This window comes from Rhinolophus sinicus, chromosome 14 (assembly GCF_057876585.1).
Source record: "Rhinolophus sinicus isolate RSI-liver-muscle chromosome 14, RSI-T2T, whole genome shotgun sequence".
In the NCBI taxonomy this organism is placed as follows: Eukaryota; Metazoa; Chordata; class Mammalia; order Chiroptera; family Rhinolophidae; genus Rhinolophus; species Rhinolophus sinicus.
The window spans coordinates 77680267-77699555 of record NC_142514.1 but is presented as its reverse complement, the minus strand read 5'-3'; the positions used below and the strand labels follow the sequence as shown (position 1 = coordinate 77699555).

The following is a 19289-nucleotide window of genomic DNA, read 5'->3' as shown; positions in this document are numbered from 1 at the left end:
ATTCCACAATGTCTCCATTACTGGGAGAATTTTACAAATGAAGAGACGGACAGCAGGGTCATCTGTATTCAATCATCTCCTGCAAATACCGTGATGTGGGCACCTGTGAACAGCTCTCTCCACCTCTTCAGCATTTTCCAGACTTCAGTCAGCTAGCAACAGCAAAACCACACCACAGCGAAACCTACCAATGCAAAACAAATCCACAGAAAGTCAGAAATCCACACCCCCTCCACATCCTAATGCAAGCCTTGGTATGTCTTGTGTTTTTACAGTAATACTGCTCTCCCCACTCTACCTGCATCCTGGGTTGAACCAAAGCGCCAGAAATGCTGGAGGCAGAGCCCCAGTCACTGTCAGGCGTAATAATCCAATGGCAAGCCAGCAGGTGGCGGGCCAAGTAGAAGACCAAAGAACACAGCTGTGAGATTTTTCAGTGTGCTTAGGAAACAGGACAGAATGGCAGCGCGTGGCCAGGTGGACAAGAGGAGTATGACACCAAACTTGCAGTCAAAGTACATGTACACATAAAACACGAGTGGACAGCAAAATCGTTCAGTCCTATGTAGGATCTCTGGTTACACAGAGCAGCATCTATAACCTCTTCTGCAAAGAGGGATTTGCAACCTCATTCTCAGGCAATACAATCCTTTTGCAGTGGTCACCCAAGCTACTTTGTAACAAAGTCTATTACCTTATGAATTTCTATGAAGCACTATTATCTGCATTTTAATGCGCAGTCTGGTCTGTCTCCGAACAGACATACTATAGACACACATTTCATATACATAATATATATTATTTATTAGAAACACAAATAGGGTATAGACTCCAGATTCTACAGTAAGAACTGATTAAAACTGCATAAGTTTGTTTGAAATTGTGGTGGTTTCTACACAATGGTCTATATTACAAGGGAAAAGAAAAATATCGCCACTTCATTAATCCAGGATTTTAGGTTCTGTGGCTTTCTGGAAGAAGTGAGAAGCTGTAGATTTACCGAGGTGACAATGCACCTTGCTAGTTCCTGCTCAGGAGGGGAAAGGAGCTGGCCCAGGAAGCACATGGCATCTGCACACTGGTCTGAGGTCCCGCTGGGCTGCAGCTTGTTTGAAAGATGAGGCTGGTGCTGTCTCAGGGCGACCTCGCAGAAAGGTGCTGAGTCCTGCGGACGAAGTGCTGGCTGCCTTTCACGGAAGGGTCGTGATCCTGCTCCCCTGGAATGCAGAGGCCAGTGAGTTCAAGCTCCTGTCCCCATGAACCCTCAGGGACCCCACCCTGGGGCTCTTCCTAAGGGACCCACAGGATCTGGTTTATTATGGAATCCAGTCCTGGGAATTATAGTGTACATGGGAGAAAGATGGCCCTAAGTGGAAAGTTCTAGGAAAAATCAAGCACAGCAAGACCCAAAGTTAAAGTAAAAACTTGTTATTTCTGGGCCCACATGCTAAGTCATGTCAGGTGAGAACAAAAGTCAAACTTTATTACTTAAAAAGTTTTCACACTGTAACAGTGTCAAAACAACTTATTAAAACCAAAATAACAAAAATACTACAACAATTTTAAAAAATCACCATAAGCCCACATTTCTGTAATACAAGAAATACTTTTGTAAATTTCACATTTTTTGAAAAGATGTCTTTGGGGTGCTGGACCAAAATAGTGACCCTCAATTTAAGGGAATAAATGGTGGCACTCAGGAGCAGAGCGGTCAGAAGTCGGTAATCTCTGATTTATATATAGAATGCACTAATTTCCTTAGGGATATTAGCAAAATTCTATTTTGTTCCATTATGAAAAATAAATAAATCTATTCTCCATAACACCACCAAGTGATTTATCAAAATACATCTCTCAGAGGACAACTTCAGAATTCATTAATACATGTATGAGCTAACCTTGCTCGTGTCTCACAATTCAATGACTGACTCAAAGTTTTATTCTCCCTTCAAGTCACAATTAATTTCGCTTTCCTGCATGCACCAGGGTTTCCTTATTATTTATTTATTTATTTATTTATTTATTTATTTATTTATTTATTTATTTATGGGAGGAGGGGTGTCAGGTGGGAAGAGAAACATAATTCAGAACGAAGATTCTGAAATCTCATTGTCATGGAGATGTCCTGTAGGAATTAGAAATATGGCTCAGCCAGGGGTCTAGGCTAATCACTCAAGAACTTCTGATTGAAGACAGAAAACTACACATAAAATTCCAGGGTGCTAGAATTTCTTTTAGCATCCATGTCACCATAATCTGTACCAAATAATTATATAACAGTATTACAAAAACAGCAGAACCATTTCCAGATGTGAATCTTTAGTAACTCTAGAATTTGAACAGAAACAGGAGAAAATCAAACTTAACTGCATTTTTCACTGCCTAATTTGCCTTTTTCATTGATGATTCAGTAATGGACTCTCAAGGCAGTTTCTGGCAGATAGCATACAGGTACAGGTATCATCAGTAATATGCAGCCACAGACTTTGCTAACGCAATGCTGTCTACCTCTTCATGAAACCTTCCCTGGAAATGACCATACACGTGCTGTATACATGAGACCCACCTCAGATTGAAAGACACAAGTGAAAAGGCGAGCACATCACATAGAAAGTGTCATGAGACAACATGGCTGGACTGTCCCAGCATGGGAACTAGAAATGGGGTATAAATTCCACAGATAAATCCAATCACAGAGAGGATCAGAAAACACTACAGCTGAAATCTAGGCTAGAGTGCCCCAAAGTCGGGTGGGGAGAAGTGGGATTGAATAAATCCAGAACCTAAATTATAGTTAAGAAATAACTGCATTTAATTAATTAATTAGCTAATTATTTAATTAATCAATTTTTCAATGTTTATACCAGCTTTATTTATAATTGCCCAAACTTGGATACAACCAAGATGTCCCTCAGGAGGTAAATGGATAATAAACAATAGTACCTCCAGATAACAGAATATTATTCAGTGCTAAAAAAAATGAGCTATCAAGTCATAAAAAGACATGGAGGAACCTTAAATGCACATTACCAAGTGAAAGAAGCCAATCTGAAAAGGCCAAATACTGTATAATTCCAACTGTATGAGATTCTGGAAAACGCAAGAAGATCAGTGATTGCCAGGAGTTAGGAGGTCGGGCAGGAGGGCTAGGTGGAGCACAAAGGATTTTTAGGGCAGTGAAACTACTCTATGAAATTATAGTGGTGGACACATGTCCATGTACATTCATCAAAACCCACAGAATGTGTAACACCAAGAATGAATCCTAATATACAATAGGGACTTTGGGTGATTACGATGTTTTGATATAAGTTCATGAACTGTAGCTAATGCACTGCTCTAGTCAGGAATGCTGCTAGTTGGGGACACTATGCCTGTGTGGGGACAATGGGAATATGGGACCTCTCCATACTTTCTGCTCACTTCTGCTGTGAACATAACTGCTCTAAAAATAAAAGTTTATTAAAAAAAGGATGTGAACTCAAGGGCCAAGATTTAATCAACTTAATGATTTTTCCACCACTTTATCCAGGACTTTCTTCAGTAAGACAGGAATGGTTGTGGAGAATGTGATTACTAGTACACATTGGTGTCACTAAGAAATAACTACATTTTAATCAAATGCTTCAATGCCTTAAAAATGCTTAAAGTTATGTCAAAGTTGGGAATGTGGTTCATAGGTAAGACTAAACACACACCTCTATATTCTGCCAAGTACAAGAGACAATGGAAAAAAAAAAGAAAAAGGACATGAATGGTTTCAAAGGTCAAAGGATAAAACTGTACATGAGGCATACAAACCTGAGTACGGATACAAACCACATCACTACTACACACTCACTAGAATTAGGAGCTGTTCCAGAGTAAAATGCAGACTGACCACGCTGTTGTCCTAACACAGCCTGGCCACTGCTTGATGTTCTCCAAATAGCAGGTGGTATGGCCTGAGAACCAGCAGAAAATAATGTTCCAGATGATACAAATCCAAAACCTGGGGTATTTGGCTGGCTGGCACCTTGACTTTGTCCAAATGTTGGGGTCTGGTTCACACCAAATGATGGACTGGCCGGTGGTGCTGAGGGTCCACGGTCCACGATAAACGAGTAACCTAGAGGCCCAAATAAACACTTAAATCACCACGGCAGCTAAAATGAGATAGATAATCCCCAAGAAATCTCCATTAACTCAAAAGCAAATTTCAATCTTCATTTCAAACTCTTACCACGTGAAACAAATGCTACCAAGCTTTGAGTGATGATTCTAAGAATTGCAGGAACACAATTCTCTCTACCACTATTTAATAAAACCGAGTCTATAGAAACAAAAACTTCTATAACAAGACCTCTGACCTTCGCAGTCAAATTTTTTAAATGAAAGGAATATATCTAAGACAACAGCTGATCTCGTATCAGAAATTTAGCACATGGCAGGAATCAGCTAATGCTGTAATCATGAATATACTGCATAATGAGGTCTAATGTCTAATAAAATAAACCCCAGTGTCTGGTTACTTATGACTAGCATTGCAAACAACACTCATGGAAAAACGAAAGATAACGCTGTTGCTGAGATTAGAAAAAACTGCTTCCAACAGTTAATTATATCAAATTTGAACCAAAATATACATTGTGTCACATGGCGAATAACTCCACCATCGTGGATATGCATGACCTAAGGGCACCCATGCTATTTTGTGATAACTTGCTGCATTATTTCTAAGAGTTGACATACTTATAACTAAAGACAATCCAAGCACAACATGCATGGGTATGTTTTTCTTTGGTAAAAGTACCTGCAGCGCTAGGCGTGGTTGCAGCTCCAAAGTTGAAACCAGACCTTGCAGTATTACTGCTGCCGCCTCCTGCACCAGAGTCACACGGGGTAACAGCTGTACCCTTCCTGGAGGTGGTTGCCGATTTGCTCTCTTTAGTGAACAGCAGAGATTGAGACATAATGGATCTGGCAGAGTTGCTGAAGACCGAGCTGCCCTCACTGCTGGCCTGTCCATACACAGAGGCAGCCACCGCCGCCCTGGAGGAGGATGTGGAACTGCCAAATATGCTGCCAGTAGCTGAAGTAGCTGGTGGACCTGAATTAGAGGAAATGTTCAAGAAACTAAAATCAGGCTTTGCAGAACCTTGTTCTGGACTAACAGAAATTAAGAAACAAACAAAAATCTTTAACAAGTAATCGGAGAAAGCATTTTTTCCTACCCTACAATCTAAGAATTCATTAGAAAACAACTCTTTTTTATACACATTCATCAAATGGGCATCTGCTCTATTAAATGTGGGTATAATCACAAACATCCATCTCTTCCTTTACGGCTTATGGATTTTCTGTCTTACACAGGAAAACCTTCATCCCTCAGATTAATAGAAATAAACATATGCCTTAGATGGAAACCTAACCTAATACTGTGTTTGGATAGCAAGTTCACATAGGGGCAGATGGTTTTACTTTAGTCAATTTGATTTTGCAATTTCTGTTGGCAGGCTTATGACTTCAACTGGTCAAAATGAGAGCCAATTTCCTCTGCAGCATTCATTGATAAATGCATTCTCTGTGCACTAATTTTTAACTCTACCTTCATGACATATTAAATTCTAAATATATGTGCATTTGTTTCCTGTACAGTTATTGTGACTAGACTGTTTTAATTAGTGTAGCTTTACAGTATGGTTTGCTACTTACTAAGTCAAATCTGTCTGTGTGCCTGCCCCTCTCCCCAAGATTTTTTGTGCATTTTCCCTTCCATATGAGTTTTAGAAGTAGCTCTGCTTGCCAAGTTCCATAAAAATCCCTCTACGAACCAAAATTATATTAGGGTGAAACTGGGAGGGAGAGGAATGTTCTCACTCAGGAACAAGTGTTAAATATGTCTTTATGTCAGCATGTGACAGGTTCTATAGCTATTACACAATATAAAAGAGAAGTGTTAGAAAATACAAATAAGATATGTTGTCTAACTATTTAGTGCTGATTTGGAGAAAGGCTACTGATTGTTATATGATGATCGTGAATCCATCTGCCTTCCTGAAGACTTTTGAAAAACTTCTTCTAATAATGTGTCAGTTCTAGTACTGTGTAGAGACAGGGCTGGTCACATTACAGGGTGGGTCACATGGCATGATTGACAGAAAACGGAGCACGTTGGCTCACTCTCAAGTCACTATATGGGAGCCATTCATTCTGGAACCCCCACTTATCTAAATTATCTCTAGCTGCTATCACTTCTTCCTGTTACCTGAGCTCTCAGTTTTATTGGTACGTTCTCTTCCATCTGGCCAATAAAATTGTTCCCTGAGGTTCCACCTTTGGTGCACTACTCATCTTACCAGCTCACATCCGCTCGGATGATTTTAATCACCAACAAAACAGTTTCCTGACTTGTGCCTACAATCCATACTTCTGAGCTTCAACCCCATGGTCTCTTTCCACTATTCACCTGATTAATTCATCTAGATGGGTTGTCTTCCCTGACATATTTCTGAAACTTTCTTCATTCTCTTTTCCTGATTAGCCATCTGCTGCTATTCTAGTTCAAGCTCCCCTTATTTCTTGAATAAGAGTCTTCTTATTGAGACGTCTGGTCTTGGTCCCTTAAATCCATCCATCCAAGAAGCAACCAGTGGCATGATATTCCTGTGTGGCTAGTCCTTTAAAAAATTAATTGTTCCAAAGTTTTATTGCTGCCACTTCCTGAAGGTAGCAGACCTCAGTTTCAGGCTGTCTTCTCCTATTCACTCTGCTCACTCACTTTCCGTCACTTTTATTCCCATGATGTATTCAAAAAGCATGGCTAATGACTCCCAGGTTTGTACCTCTAGACCCGAGGGTCCATTATCAGTATATCCAAAGGCCTCACGTGTATCTGAAAGTCAATGTCAGCAGCTTGAATCAACATGTCTTCCACTGCACCTTATTCTACATCCTCACCCTTATGTGATTTCCTTCGCGCACATCACCATTATCGTTGCCTGTATCATCCACACAACTTCCTAATCTGTGCACTGGTCTCCAAATTTTGTCACCTCCAGATCTGTGCTTCAAAAAGCTACCAAGTGACTTATCAAAATACAAGTTTGACCACATCACTCCTCTACTTAAAAAGATGGCTCATCTTTCACAGGATGAGTTCAAAGTCATTAATACATGTATGAGCTTCCTTTGCTTGTGTCTCACAATTCAATCAAAGTTTTATTCTCCCTTCAACTCACAATTAATTTCACTGTCCCACATGCATCAGGGCTTCCTTATTATTATTATTTTTTCTTTTTTAGGGGAGAAGGGTGTCAGGTGGGAAGAGAAAGATAATTCAGAATGAAGATTCTGAAATCTCATTGTCATGGAGATGTCAGGTAGGAATTAGAAATATGGCTCAGCCCTTGTGTTCAGACAGGGTTTTAAGGTAATAACTCAAGAGCTTGTTATTGTAGAGATTAAACTACACATAAATGCTAGGATGCTCATATCATGTTTTTTTTAGTGTCCATTTCATCATGTATCTGTACTAAATCACTATATCATTATATATAATTATACAAATATTATATGAAAATGATCATGAAGAATAAGAAACTTCAGATAAGAATGCATACAAAGAGGAAATATATGGTAGGCTGATTAACACACAGCCTGTCCTATCATAACTTGCAAATCTAGCCCCAAGAATATCATTTTAACCTCAGGATGGATTAGAAAACTTAAGATGCATGAGGAAATGCTCATCCAAAACATTTAAAATATTCAGGTGTTCTTAGTGGTTAGACAGAGAATAAAGTAAAATTTTCTACTGAAGTAATGAGCAAAATCCTTCCGAATGGTTAAAAACATACCTGGTTTTTCACACATACAGGACACACATTTCTCGTCTTCAGCATTATTATATAAACAGCACAGTGGACATTGCCAAGACCTCACAGGCCTTTTGAATTTCTTTCTTAAGGCACCAGTGGTCACAGTGCAGCCTGAAGATGAAGAGGCCACGGTTACAGCACTTTCTGAAGCCACTGGCAATGTAAGGACTCGCTTAATACCAGTTGCAGATTTCAGTGTTTCACTAGCTGCACATTTTATCACTTCCAGTTGATTTTGCACTAAGAAGGTATCACAATCCCGAGTTCCTACCACTGGTTTAAATTTGTCTCCCAAACCTGTCTCCAGTGCACAAAGAGTTGCTCTGCCACTTCCACTTGGTGTTCTAATTCCAATCTGCTGAGCAGAAGTGTTTGGTGGAAATTTCCTTGCTTGACAGGCGATGCACTTGTTGTCTGTAACTTTGTTCGGGAGTAGACAAATGTCACACTGCCACGGCGATCTAGCTTTTAAACTTTCTGAAAGCCTCATTCCACCAGGAGAAAAGCTACTTATTGCTGGTCTTGTGTATACAACAGCGTCTGTGGTGGTAGGCTGAGCCTCAAGAGAATCTGTCTTTGGTGATGTGAAACCTACCGTGGGGGGAAAGAGGAGTGAAAAGAATAAGGTAGGGAAGGCTTTCCTATCAAAACATTAACTGAAATGTTATTACTAGGAGAAAAACATATCGACCTTATTGCTGATTTATTACAATCCATTATGTACTACTCAAGAGGTGGTTTTCACCGAGTACTATTTATTCATCACATAATTAACAACTGACACTTAGACCTAATTAAAATCTATGACAGATGCTTTATTTATAAGATATCACCTTCTTCCTCTCAAAGTTTCTACTTATTATAATTCAACCAATACCTAAGTTTAGGCTTTAATTTGTAGTAATGTACTGACCTATGCTACTGTCATCTATTTTTCCTACACTATGTTTTGCCTTCCTGATGTCTGATCTACATACAGTATATTTATAGCTTTTTTCCCTCATCTGTCTCTCCTTTCAAGTGGCTATATAAAATAACTCCAGTATCTCTTATCTTTGAATTTTATCCAGTTATAATCCACTATTGTGGTATCCTCTACTTTTGGTCAAACCAGCTGAGTTGTGTAGATACGGTCAAGGTACAGATGTCCCTTAAAAATACAACAGAGTAGAAAGAATTATTTTTAATTCTATTAAACTCTATAGACCTTTACAATAGTAACAGTTCAGTGACAAATATGATAACCAATTCCAACAGCCATGTATCAAACCACCTGGTAAGTCCAAGTCCCAGCAATATGAAAATTATTAAGACCCGGTCAATCCTAATGAGCACAAGCTCATGTTACTCAAATCCATGCGTACACACCGTGACCAAACAGTGATTCCAACAGAATTGCCTCAAGTGACTCTACACTTATAATCTCAGAGCCTTTCACATTGTTACACATGGTATAACCAGAAAAGGTGTATTTAGACAACTAAGGTATTTATGTAGAACCATGGAATAACAGGAAGAAAAAAGTTTTTGTGCTACCAAAAACTGCTATCATTGAATGGATACACTGAAATTACACTTTATTTGTGGGAATGACACTTCAATCCTTTACTTTGAGCTAATTAACTTTTCTTTCACTCATACCAACAAATTCAGAGACCCGTTTCTTCAGCCTTTATCACCACAGGAAAAGAAAAGCGGAGGGGAAGAAGACATAGAAGGCTGTTAAGAGATCAGTGTAGTAGTTTGTTAACCATTAATTTGAGTCCCTAAGGTTGGCAAAATGTTAACCATGTCAAAGTATTATAGATTTCTATTCTTTCACTTTTTCAGATTTTCCCAATTTTTCCCCTCAAAAGAACATATGACTCAAAAATTTTAATATTTAAAAAAAGTTAAAAGGGGAGAGGAATGGGCATTATGAATGCAAAGTGGAACTTATATGTAGATAAACTATACGAATTTGATGCTTACCTACTACTTGGTTCATTCTACTATGGGCATTCAGGAGTTCTACTGTATCTGCATAAAATCACCTGAATTACTGAAACTTCTACAGGCAATATACTCACTTATAAAATGAGAGGACTAGACTGAAAAAATGTAATTCTTCTAAATCATGCTGTAGAAGTCAACCTTACTTTGAAATTCCTATTCAATTATATATGAACATATCTACTAGGCCTAAACTCCCTGAGCTACTAGATTCTCTTAGAAACACTACTACATTCTTACAGTACACATCACAATTGAACTTGTGACTATCCTCTTTCATTTTCATACTGAAAACATATTCCTATTTGAGGATTTCTAGTCATTGACTTCAAATTATTACCTACTATTTTTATTCTATGCTAGACTGTCTCTATTAATATGTAATTCATTGTCTTATTCTATACTTGCTTCATAGTCTCCTTTTATCTTTCCCCTCAGAGATTTCATTATCGTGCAAAGTCTTTGAATTCTAAAGAAATAGTTTCTAAGATATTTCCCTCAAAATGAGTACATCTGACTACATCTACATTCAGAGTCAATTGCCTAAGAAATTAGCCATAATTTTTAAAAAGTCTAATGTATACCAAAAATGACATTAAATAAGATCATGAGTTTATATTTAAAATTTCAAAGTATCTCAAAGGTAGCCATTATCTCACCAGGGTTTTTTAAAACATCTAGGACACTTCCTTCTTTCAAGATTATAGCAGGTCTAAAAGGGCTTCCACGATCTTCACCTAGCTGTTTCTTACAGCTTGAACTCTTCACTGAAATGTTATCTTGAGCTGTATTTGTTTTAATTATGAAAAATATTATGTCAAAAAGAGCACTGGACTCAAGTTAAGTGTATTAAAAAGAACTTTCAAAGATAATTTGGATGAAATTCTAAACCATTATGGAAAAAGTCACTGTAATTCAAAGAAAGTGAACAAATTTAAAAGAACAGGGTTAAGTTGCCATTACAAGGAAGTAAAAATACTATTTCCCACACTGTCCATCTCTCCTTCGACAGACAAAAAATAGAAGCTATAATTATTACACAAATAATTTTACTGGGAATCAAGAAAACCAAGCTGAAACACCGAAGAAGGAATGGCAACTAGCTAAAACGGATGATACATTGAATGAAATATATAACGAATACACAGAAATTTACAATATTGGTCAAAAACCTTAAAAAACACATTCAGCTAAGCAAGTTATTTCATTTCTAGAAATTCACCCTATGACTGAAAATATCCTTCAGTTATGTTGACAACCTGGATGATAAATGCTCAATGCGAGGCTAGTTATATACTTTACAGAACACTAACATGATGGAATGCTGTACAGCCACAAAAATCATTCTTAAAAACATTGTTATGAAGGGTCCAAGATGGCGAATTAGGTAAATGCTATACCTCCTGCATGACAGGATCACACTAAATAAATTATAGAACAACAAACTCCAACAATCATCTGAAGACTAACTGAACAGAAACACTATAGCTAAGGATATAAAGAAGAGGCCACGTTGAGACTGCTAGGAAGGGCAGAGACATGAAACCGGCTGACCCCAAGCTCACAGATAGAGGTAGAATACTGGGACAGACACCCCACTGGAGAAGGTCCCCTCCAGAAGAGGAAGGTGACCCAGCCCCATACTGGGCTTCCCCAGCCCAGGGTTCTTGTGCCAGGAATAGGACTTCCCACAGAGCCAGGACACTGTTGGCTCACTCTGTGAGACAGTAGGCAGGCAGAAACCCAGATGTCCTCTTAAAGGGCTTATGCACAGACACATTCACTTTGTATCCCAAAGAGGGGTGACAACTTGAGAGGTGCCAGAGATATACAGGAAAAGACTTAGATATATGGCTTCTGAGTGAGGGCTGGAGGCACAGCAGGTATTATCTCATTGTGGACACTGCCTCACGTGTTACCTACAGGAGGGATCCATCTTTTCTGGAAATCTCCATCAAAGAGCCAAATCTCAGACAGCATTGATCTGGTAGAATCTCCACCACACAGAGCTAGTGCTGCATCACCAACGGCACTCTCAACTTCTGCTACACTATCTAGCCTTCACACATAAGAAGGCTCTCTCAAAGGATGAGCCCTGTGGGTAGCTGGCAGATGGAAACAGGCCTATGGGACCCTGGGCCTTTTGCTAAGCTGTCCCAGACCACTACTCTTGGCAGCTCTCCTCGGTTCACAGCGAGCCATGCCCACACACCTCCAAGTCCAGTACTGGCAGGAGCCAAATACATATAGCTTTGGGAATCCTACCAGGGAACTGCGAGCCAGTACCAGGCAATGCTGAAATGGGCCTACACAGGAACCCCTGTAAAGAAACACCACACAAAACATACCAAGACCAGCCTCAGACCACACCAGAGCATTACCTGGTTAGCCCCACAAGTGGCACACTCTAAGAGGTGGTATCAACAGACACAGAGCCCACAGCATAGATTCCCCCTCTCAGTGGTCAGCCACCAGAAAGCAGTTCATTCACTATGGTCATAGCCAATCCTCACAATCAGTCAACCTGGGAGTCAGTTCCAACCACTGAAGCAACAAAAGCAATGCAGGTTAACCTACAACAGGAGAACACACTCAAGGGAAACCTTGGAACACACACACAGGTGATCGGGGACATTGTGCCATAAAACCACAGCACACATACTACATAGGTCATCGAGAAAAGACTGAGAGACATAGCAGATCTACCTAATACACAGAAGCAAACACAGAGAGGCAGCTAGAGTGAAGAAACAAAGAAACATGTCCCAAATAAAGAACAGGAGAAACCTCCAGAAACTGAACTAAATGAAATGGAAGAAACCAACCTTCCAGAGTAGAGTTTAAAACACTTGTTGTAAGAATGCTTAAGGAACACAGTGAGAATTTCAACAAAGATACAAGAAGCATAAAGACAGCCGTATAAAGCATAAGAAAGAACCACTCAGAAATAAAAAATACAATAAGTGAAGTGAACACTACACTAGCAGGAATCAAGCACAGATCAAATGAAGCAGACAACTGAATCAGCAATGTAGAAGACCATGAAGCAGAAAATACCCAATCAGAACAACCACAACAAAAAACAAAGATTTTTTATGGGACCAGTGAGATAACATCAAGTGTTAACAACATTTACATCATAAGAGCACCAGAGGGGAAAAAGGGGGAGCAAGGGGTCAAGAACCTATTTGAAGAAATAATGACTAAAACCTTTCCTAACCTGGTGAAGGAAATAGATATACAAGACCAGGAGGCACAGAGAACTCCAAAAAAGAGGAAACCCAAACCCAGACACAGCAGAATAAAAAAGGCAAAGGTTAAAGACAAGGAAAGATTCCAAAAGCCAAGAGAAAGATAACCCATTACTTACAAGGGAGTTACCATAGGCTGTCAGCTGATTTCTGAACAGAAGATATGCAGGCCAGAAGAGAGTTCAAGGAAATAATCAAAGTTAAGGGAAAACACAGGCCTACAACAAGACTACTGTACACAGGAAGGCCATCATTTAAAACTGAAGAAGAGACAGAGAGCTTCCCAGAGGAGAAAAAGGTAAAGAATTCATTATGACCCAGCCAATCTTAAAAAAAAAATGTGAAAAGGATGTCTCTAAGCAGAAGAAAGGAGGAAAAAAACAGATGAAGATAAAAAATATGACTCAAGATGGCAATACCTATGTACCTATCAATAATCACATTGAATGTAAAGGAATTAAATACTCCAATGAAAAGACATAAGGTAGCTGAATAGATACGAAAACAGAACCCATACATATGCTGTTTAAAAGAAACCCACCTCAGATTGAAATTCACTCACGGACTGAAAGTAAAGGGATGGAAAAAGACATTACATGCAAATGGAAATGGAAGAAAATGCTGGGGAAATGATATTTATATCAGACAAAGTAGACTTTAAAATGAAGAGTCTAATGAGAGACAAAGAAGGACATTACATAATAATAAAAATGATCAATCTAACAAAAGGACATCACCCTAGTATACGTTTATGCACCCTTCATAGGGGCAACTAAATAGATAAAACAAATACTGAATGACATAAAGGCAGACATTGACGGTGACACTATCAGAGTAGGAGACTTTAACGCTCGACTGACACAAATGGACAAATCTTCCAGACAGAAAATCAACAAGGGAACAGAGGCTTTCAATGACACACTTGACCAGATGGATTTAATTGACATTTTTTAGAGGATTTCCCCCCAAAGCACCATAATATACGTTCCTTTCAGGTGCACATGGAACATTTACCAAGATAGTCCATGTTAGGCCACAAAACAATTCTCAATAAATTTAAGAACACTGAATTCATATCAAGTGCTTCCCTAACCACAACGGTATGAAACTAGATATTAATTATAAGAAAAAATGAAAAACACACAAACACATGGAGCTAAATAATATGGTTCTAAGCAATGAATGGGCCAACAATTATATCAAGGAAGAAATGAAAAGATACCTTGAGACAAATGAAAACAAAAATACAACAACATAGATAAAGCAGTCCTAAAAGGAAAATTCATAGCTATGCAAGCCTGCCTCAAGAAATAAGAAAAATGTCAAATAAATAGTCTAACTTTACACGTAGGGGAACTAGAAAAGGAAGAGCAAACAAAGTCCAAAGTGAGTAGAAGGAAGGAAATAAAGATCAGAGCAGAAATAAATGAAATAGAGACTGAAAAACACAACAAAAGATCGATGAAAACAAAAGCTGGTTTCTCATGGAAAAAAAAAACCAGAGGGTTGCTAGAGGGGCGGGGGGGTGGGGATAAGGGGAAGGTGAGAGGTTTTGGGAACGTACAGAGGGATAGTGGATGGGGGGAGGGGGGTTCACACAGTGTGAGGGATATAAATGATAAATGTCTAAGTTTTGCTTTGTCTTGTGCACCTGAAACTAATTAATAAAAAAAAAAAAAAAAAAAAAAGCTGGTTTCTTTGAGAGATAAACAAAATTAACAAAACTTTAATTAAAACTTTAAATTAACAAGACTGACCAAGTAAAAAAGGGAGATGACCCAAATATAATTTCACAAATGTAAGAGAAGTGACCACAGACACCACAGAAACACACACACACACACACACACACACACAACACAACACAGAAAATACTACAAGCAACTAAACACCAAAAAAGCGGACAATCTGCAAGAAATGGATAAATTCCTATAAGCATGCAATCATCCAAGGCTGAAAAAGAAACAAAAAATCTGAATTAATGAAATCAACTCAGTAATCAACAAGCTCCCAACAAATAAAAGTCATGGACCAAATGCCTTCACCGGTGAAATTTATCAAACATTCAAAAAACAGTTAACACCTATTCTCCTCAAAATATTCTAAAAAATCCAAGAAGGTAAAAGCCTCCTGACTCATTTAATAATGCCAACATTACCTTGATTCCAAAACCAGACAAAGCATTAAAAACACAAAACAACAACAACAACCTAAAGCAGGTATCACTAATGAAGATAAGATTCCAAAATCCTCCAAAAAATATTAACAAATCAAATTCCACAATATATTAAAAGATCATAAACCACAATCAAGTGGGATTCATTCCTGCTATGCAAGGTTGGTTCAATATCCTCAAATCAGTTAACATTATGCAACACATACAGGGAATGAAAAATAAAAATCATATGGTCATATCAATAGATACAGAAAAAGCCTTTGACAAAATTGAGCATCCATTTATGATAAGAACTCTCAGCAAATGTGGAAGAGTAGGAACACATCTCAACACACGAAAAGCCACATATGTATGGCTAACCCACAACTAATATCATACTCAACAAGGAAAAAGTAAAAGCATTCTCCTTAAGATCAGGGACAAGACAAGGATGCCCACTTTCACCCTTTTATCCAACATAGCACTAGAAGTCCTAGCCAGAGCAAGCAGACAAGAAAAACAAATAAAAGGTCTCTAACCAACAAACAAAGTAAAACTGTCATTATTTGCAGATGAAATGGTACTATTTAAAGAGAACATCAAAGACTGAGTAATGAGTATTGGGGATTCAGTCGACCATTACACTTCTGAGAATGTTTGAAATGCTCTATCATAAAATATAAATACCCAGGTTTTTCTTCTTCAGTAACACCAATTAAAAAGCAGTTACCAAAAAATCCTGCCTACCCTTACACCTCACACCATGAACAAAAGTTAACTGAAAATGGATAAATGATCTAAATATAAGGACTAAACAGTAACACTCTTAGAAGAAAACTTAGGAGGTATGTCTTCATGATGGTGGAATTTTGGCAATGGATTCTTAGATATGACACCAAAAGAAAAAGCCAAACAAAATTTGAACTTCAATAAAATCATAAAACTCTGTGAATCTAGGGACATTACCAAGGAAGTATGAAGACAGTATCAAAATAATACGTTGCATTGGAGAAATTACTTACAAGTCATATGTCTGATAAGGACATAGTATCCACACTATCAAAAATGCTTGCATCTAGCAACAAAGAGACAAACTAATTTAAAAATGGGCAATAAACTTGAACACACTTTTCCCCAAGAAGATAGACAATAGGCTAACAGGCACATGGAAACAGGCTCAACACCACTGATCACTAGGGGAATGTGAATCAAAACCACAATAAAGCATTGCTTCACAACCACTAGGACAGTTATAATACAAAATAGAAAAATAATAAATGTGGTGAGAAGGTGAAGAAATTAGAACCAACATATATTCCAAATGGGAATGTAAATAAGCCAGCTGCTGAGAAAACCAGTTTTGTGGTGCCTCAGAAAATTATATATACAACTACCATCTGACCCTTTAACTCCATCCCTAGATATACACTGAAACTACTGGGCCCAGTATTCAAAAAAATACACGTACCTGCATATTCACAGCAGCGCTGTCCACAACAGCCCAAAGGTGGAAATAGCCCAAACGTCCATCAATGGATGCACAGAGGAGTTTTAGTATATCCATACAATGGAGTATTATTCAGCCATAATCGGAATGAAGGACTGATACATAATACAAAGTGGGTGAGCCACAAGCAACAAATGGCACGGTATGCCTCCAGAATAGGCAATACACAGAAACAAAACACAGATGGGTGGCTGACAGGATTTGTGGGGAAGGGGAAATGGAAAGCAACTGTTGAATGGATACAGGTTTCCTTTGGGAGTTATAAAAATGTTTGGAAGTAGACAGAGGTGGTGGCTGCACAACATTGAGAATATACTTAATCACACTGAATTAGTCTTTTAAAACAATTAATTGTATCTTATGTCTATTTCACCTCAATAACAAAAATATGCAAAACACCAGACTTACCTCTCATATCAATGTGAAAGGAAACATACGCTTTCATCACTTTATCATATTCTACCTTCCTTTATAATCAAAATTAAATTGCGTTTAGTAATTTAAGATTAATTGTAAGGATGCCCTGAAGTGTACTCAAAATGATGGATAAAGAACATATTGGAAAATTTTGCTGCTGTCACAAAGTAGTTAATCATGACTTCCACATTTTCAATCAGCTTCTTAATGACAGATGTGGTGAGAATCGGGTGTCAAAGCGAGAATACACAATTATCACCATTATATATATGTCACTCCTAATGCCTTAAAAATCTGGGAATTTCCCCAGATGTATTGAAACACAAAACTTGTTTGACAAATCGTTACTCATTCAACTAACATTAGTAAAGCATTAATAAAAATTGAGAAGGATTTTAAAGGCCTTTTCTCAAGAACAAGACATGGAAATAGTAATTGAATAGATTCATTCCTCTTGAATTTAAACTTACATTAAAGAAAAAAAAAAAAACTTTGTGCAAAGATTACACCTGAAATGTACTTGTTACATTTTCTTAAGCAGAGCTGTTGCCTTCAAAGAAAAATAGGATTGCAAACACACCTGTCAAATCTCACTTTGTGCCACTCTCAGAATCTATGTTCTATCTTGTACATCATCCAAAGACAAACACCCCCACCTCAGCACATAGTCAAATAAACACTTCTGGATGGGGCAAAAGAACATACCTGATGTCCCTCACTCAACACATTCTGTCACTGCAGCTACCTCACCCCCATAAAAATATCACTCAGCGTCTTCCTACTGCATTCACGGTAACTTCCAATTCTTTAGTATAGCATTCAAGAATTTTTAGAATTTAAAGCTACGTCTCAAACTCTTGACAAACTATTTGCAATTTTCAAACTATGTCATGCTTTTTCTCTTGTTTCTGTACCCTTGCATTTGCTGTTCATTTCTTTGGTAAAATGCTCAAAAATTCTCGACCTTAAGTAACTCAGTCAGGATGATTCTCCAGTTCCAAAACACCAAACACTTGAAAGGAAACTACTACTATCACAACAAAATCCTATTGATGAACTAATTATCTGATTATTTGTTTTATTTCCCTCAATTATGTCCATTTCTTGAGTTTACATATTCTGAACAGAGGCCTATTTGCAGAGGCAAGCATAACCTTGACACGTAAAAATGCTTGTGGACTGAACAGTAAATCTAAAGATGGAATGCACTGCAATTATCAGGTAGACAAACCTTGAATTTCTTAGAAGGAGAGTTCATTTATAATGATACACTGTCACCTTATTTTGACTAAACAAAGACAATGGTTGAATTTGCTGTTGTCACTATCCCCCTCACAACCAACCTGTAACACTGACATTTAGGGAGCTATGTATCTCTGAGGTTAATTACTAAAAAGCATTGTCAAAAAGTTGATATTAGCTACTGTTTGCTTTTCTGAGCTAATTCCATTCAAATGAAGGCATTTATAGGAATTCCCAAAGGTTAAAGAATTTGAAATACAAATCAAATATCTCTAACTATTTTTATGTAAAATTTTATGAGAAATTTTTACTCACCTGAACTACTTGTAATTGGTCCTGAATTACTACTAGAGCCAGAAAGTTCTGCTGTTTTTACAACAGGCACCGTAATTGTAAGTCCAATCTGTCAAGAGAAAAGTGATCCTTCAAGTGTCAAATTAGTTTTAAGCAAATCTCAAATATAGAGATTTGTCATTCCAAGCCAAAAATACATTTAGTTTTACTTGTTCTAAGATTCACAGTTTTTCATATTTTACAATCTCTAAAATTGGGATGCTTCTTATAAGGAGAGGTGTGTCATAGCATAATAGCCATGGTTTTAATTTTTTAGGTATGTTCTTAGGCAGTACATAATGCTCAATTCTGGGTTTTAAGTGTCACTTTTTAATAAAAAATATGAGACCTTTGGACAATGTATAGATGTCAGGCATGCAGCACGGAAACCACAAAATGAACGGTGACAGCAAACAAGGAAACAGAGAAAAACAAAGGGCGAGATATGAAATTGATAAACATGCCAAATAAGGGTGGGATAAACTGGACACTAACTGAACTCATTCTTTTTGAAAATATTTGTTTCTTAACTA

The 19289-nt window shown here is 37.9% G+C and overlaps 1 protein-coding gene across 4 annotated transcripts in view; it reads right to left on the bottom strand.

Moving 5' to 3' along the window:
- Positions 1-778: 778 nt before the first annotated feature.
- The window catches only part of LOC148755733 (nuclear pore complex protein Nup153-like), an 85773-nt gene continuing 67262 nt past the window's right edge, over positions 779-19289 (bottom strand). For all 4 annotated transcript variants that reach the window (XM_088791356.1, XM_088791353.1, XM_088791354.1 and 1 more), the window contains 5 exons: positions 18739-18826; positions 7839-8450; positions 4793-5089; positions 3842-4108; positions 779-1217 (listed from right to left, as the gene is read on the bottom strand). In XM_088791356.1, the coding sequence (XP_088647482.1) occupies positions 1135-1217; positions 3842-4108; positions 4793-5089; positions 7839-8450; positions 18739-18826 (1347 nt within the window). In that variant the 3' untranslated portion in view covers positions 779-1134. The remainder of the gene's footprint in view (positions 1218-3841; positions 4109-4792; positions 5090-7838; positions 8451-18738; positions 18827-19289) is intronic.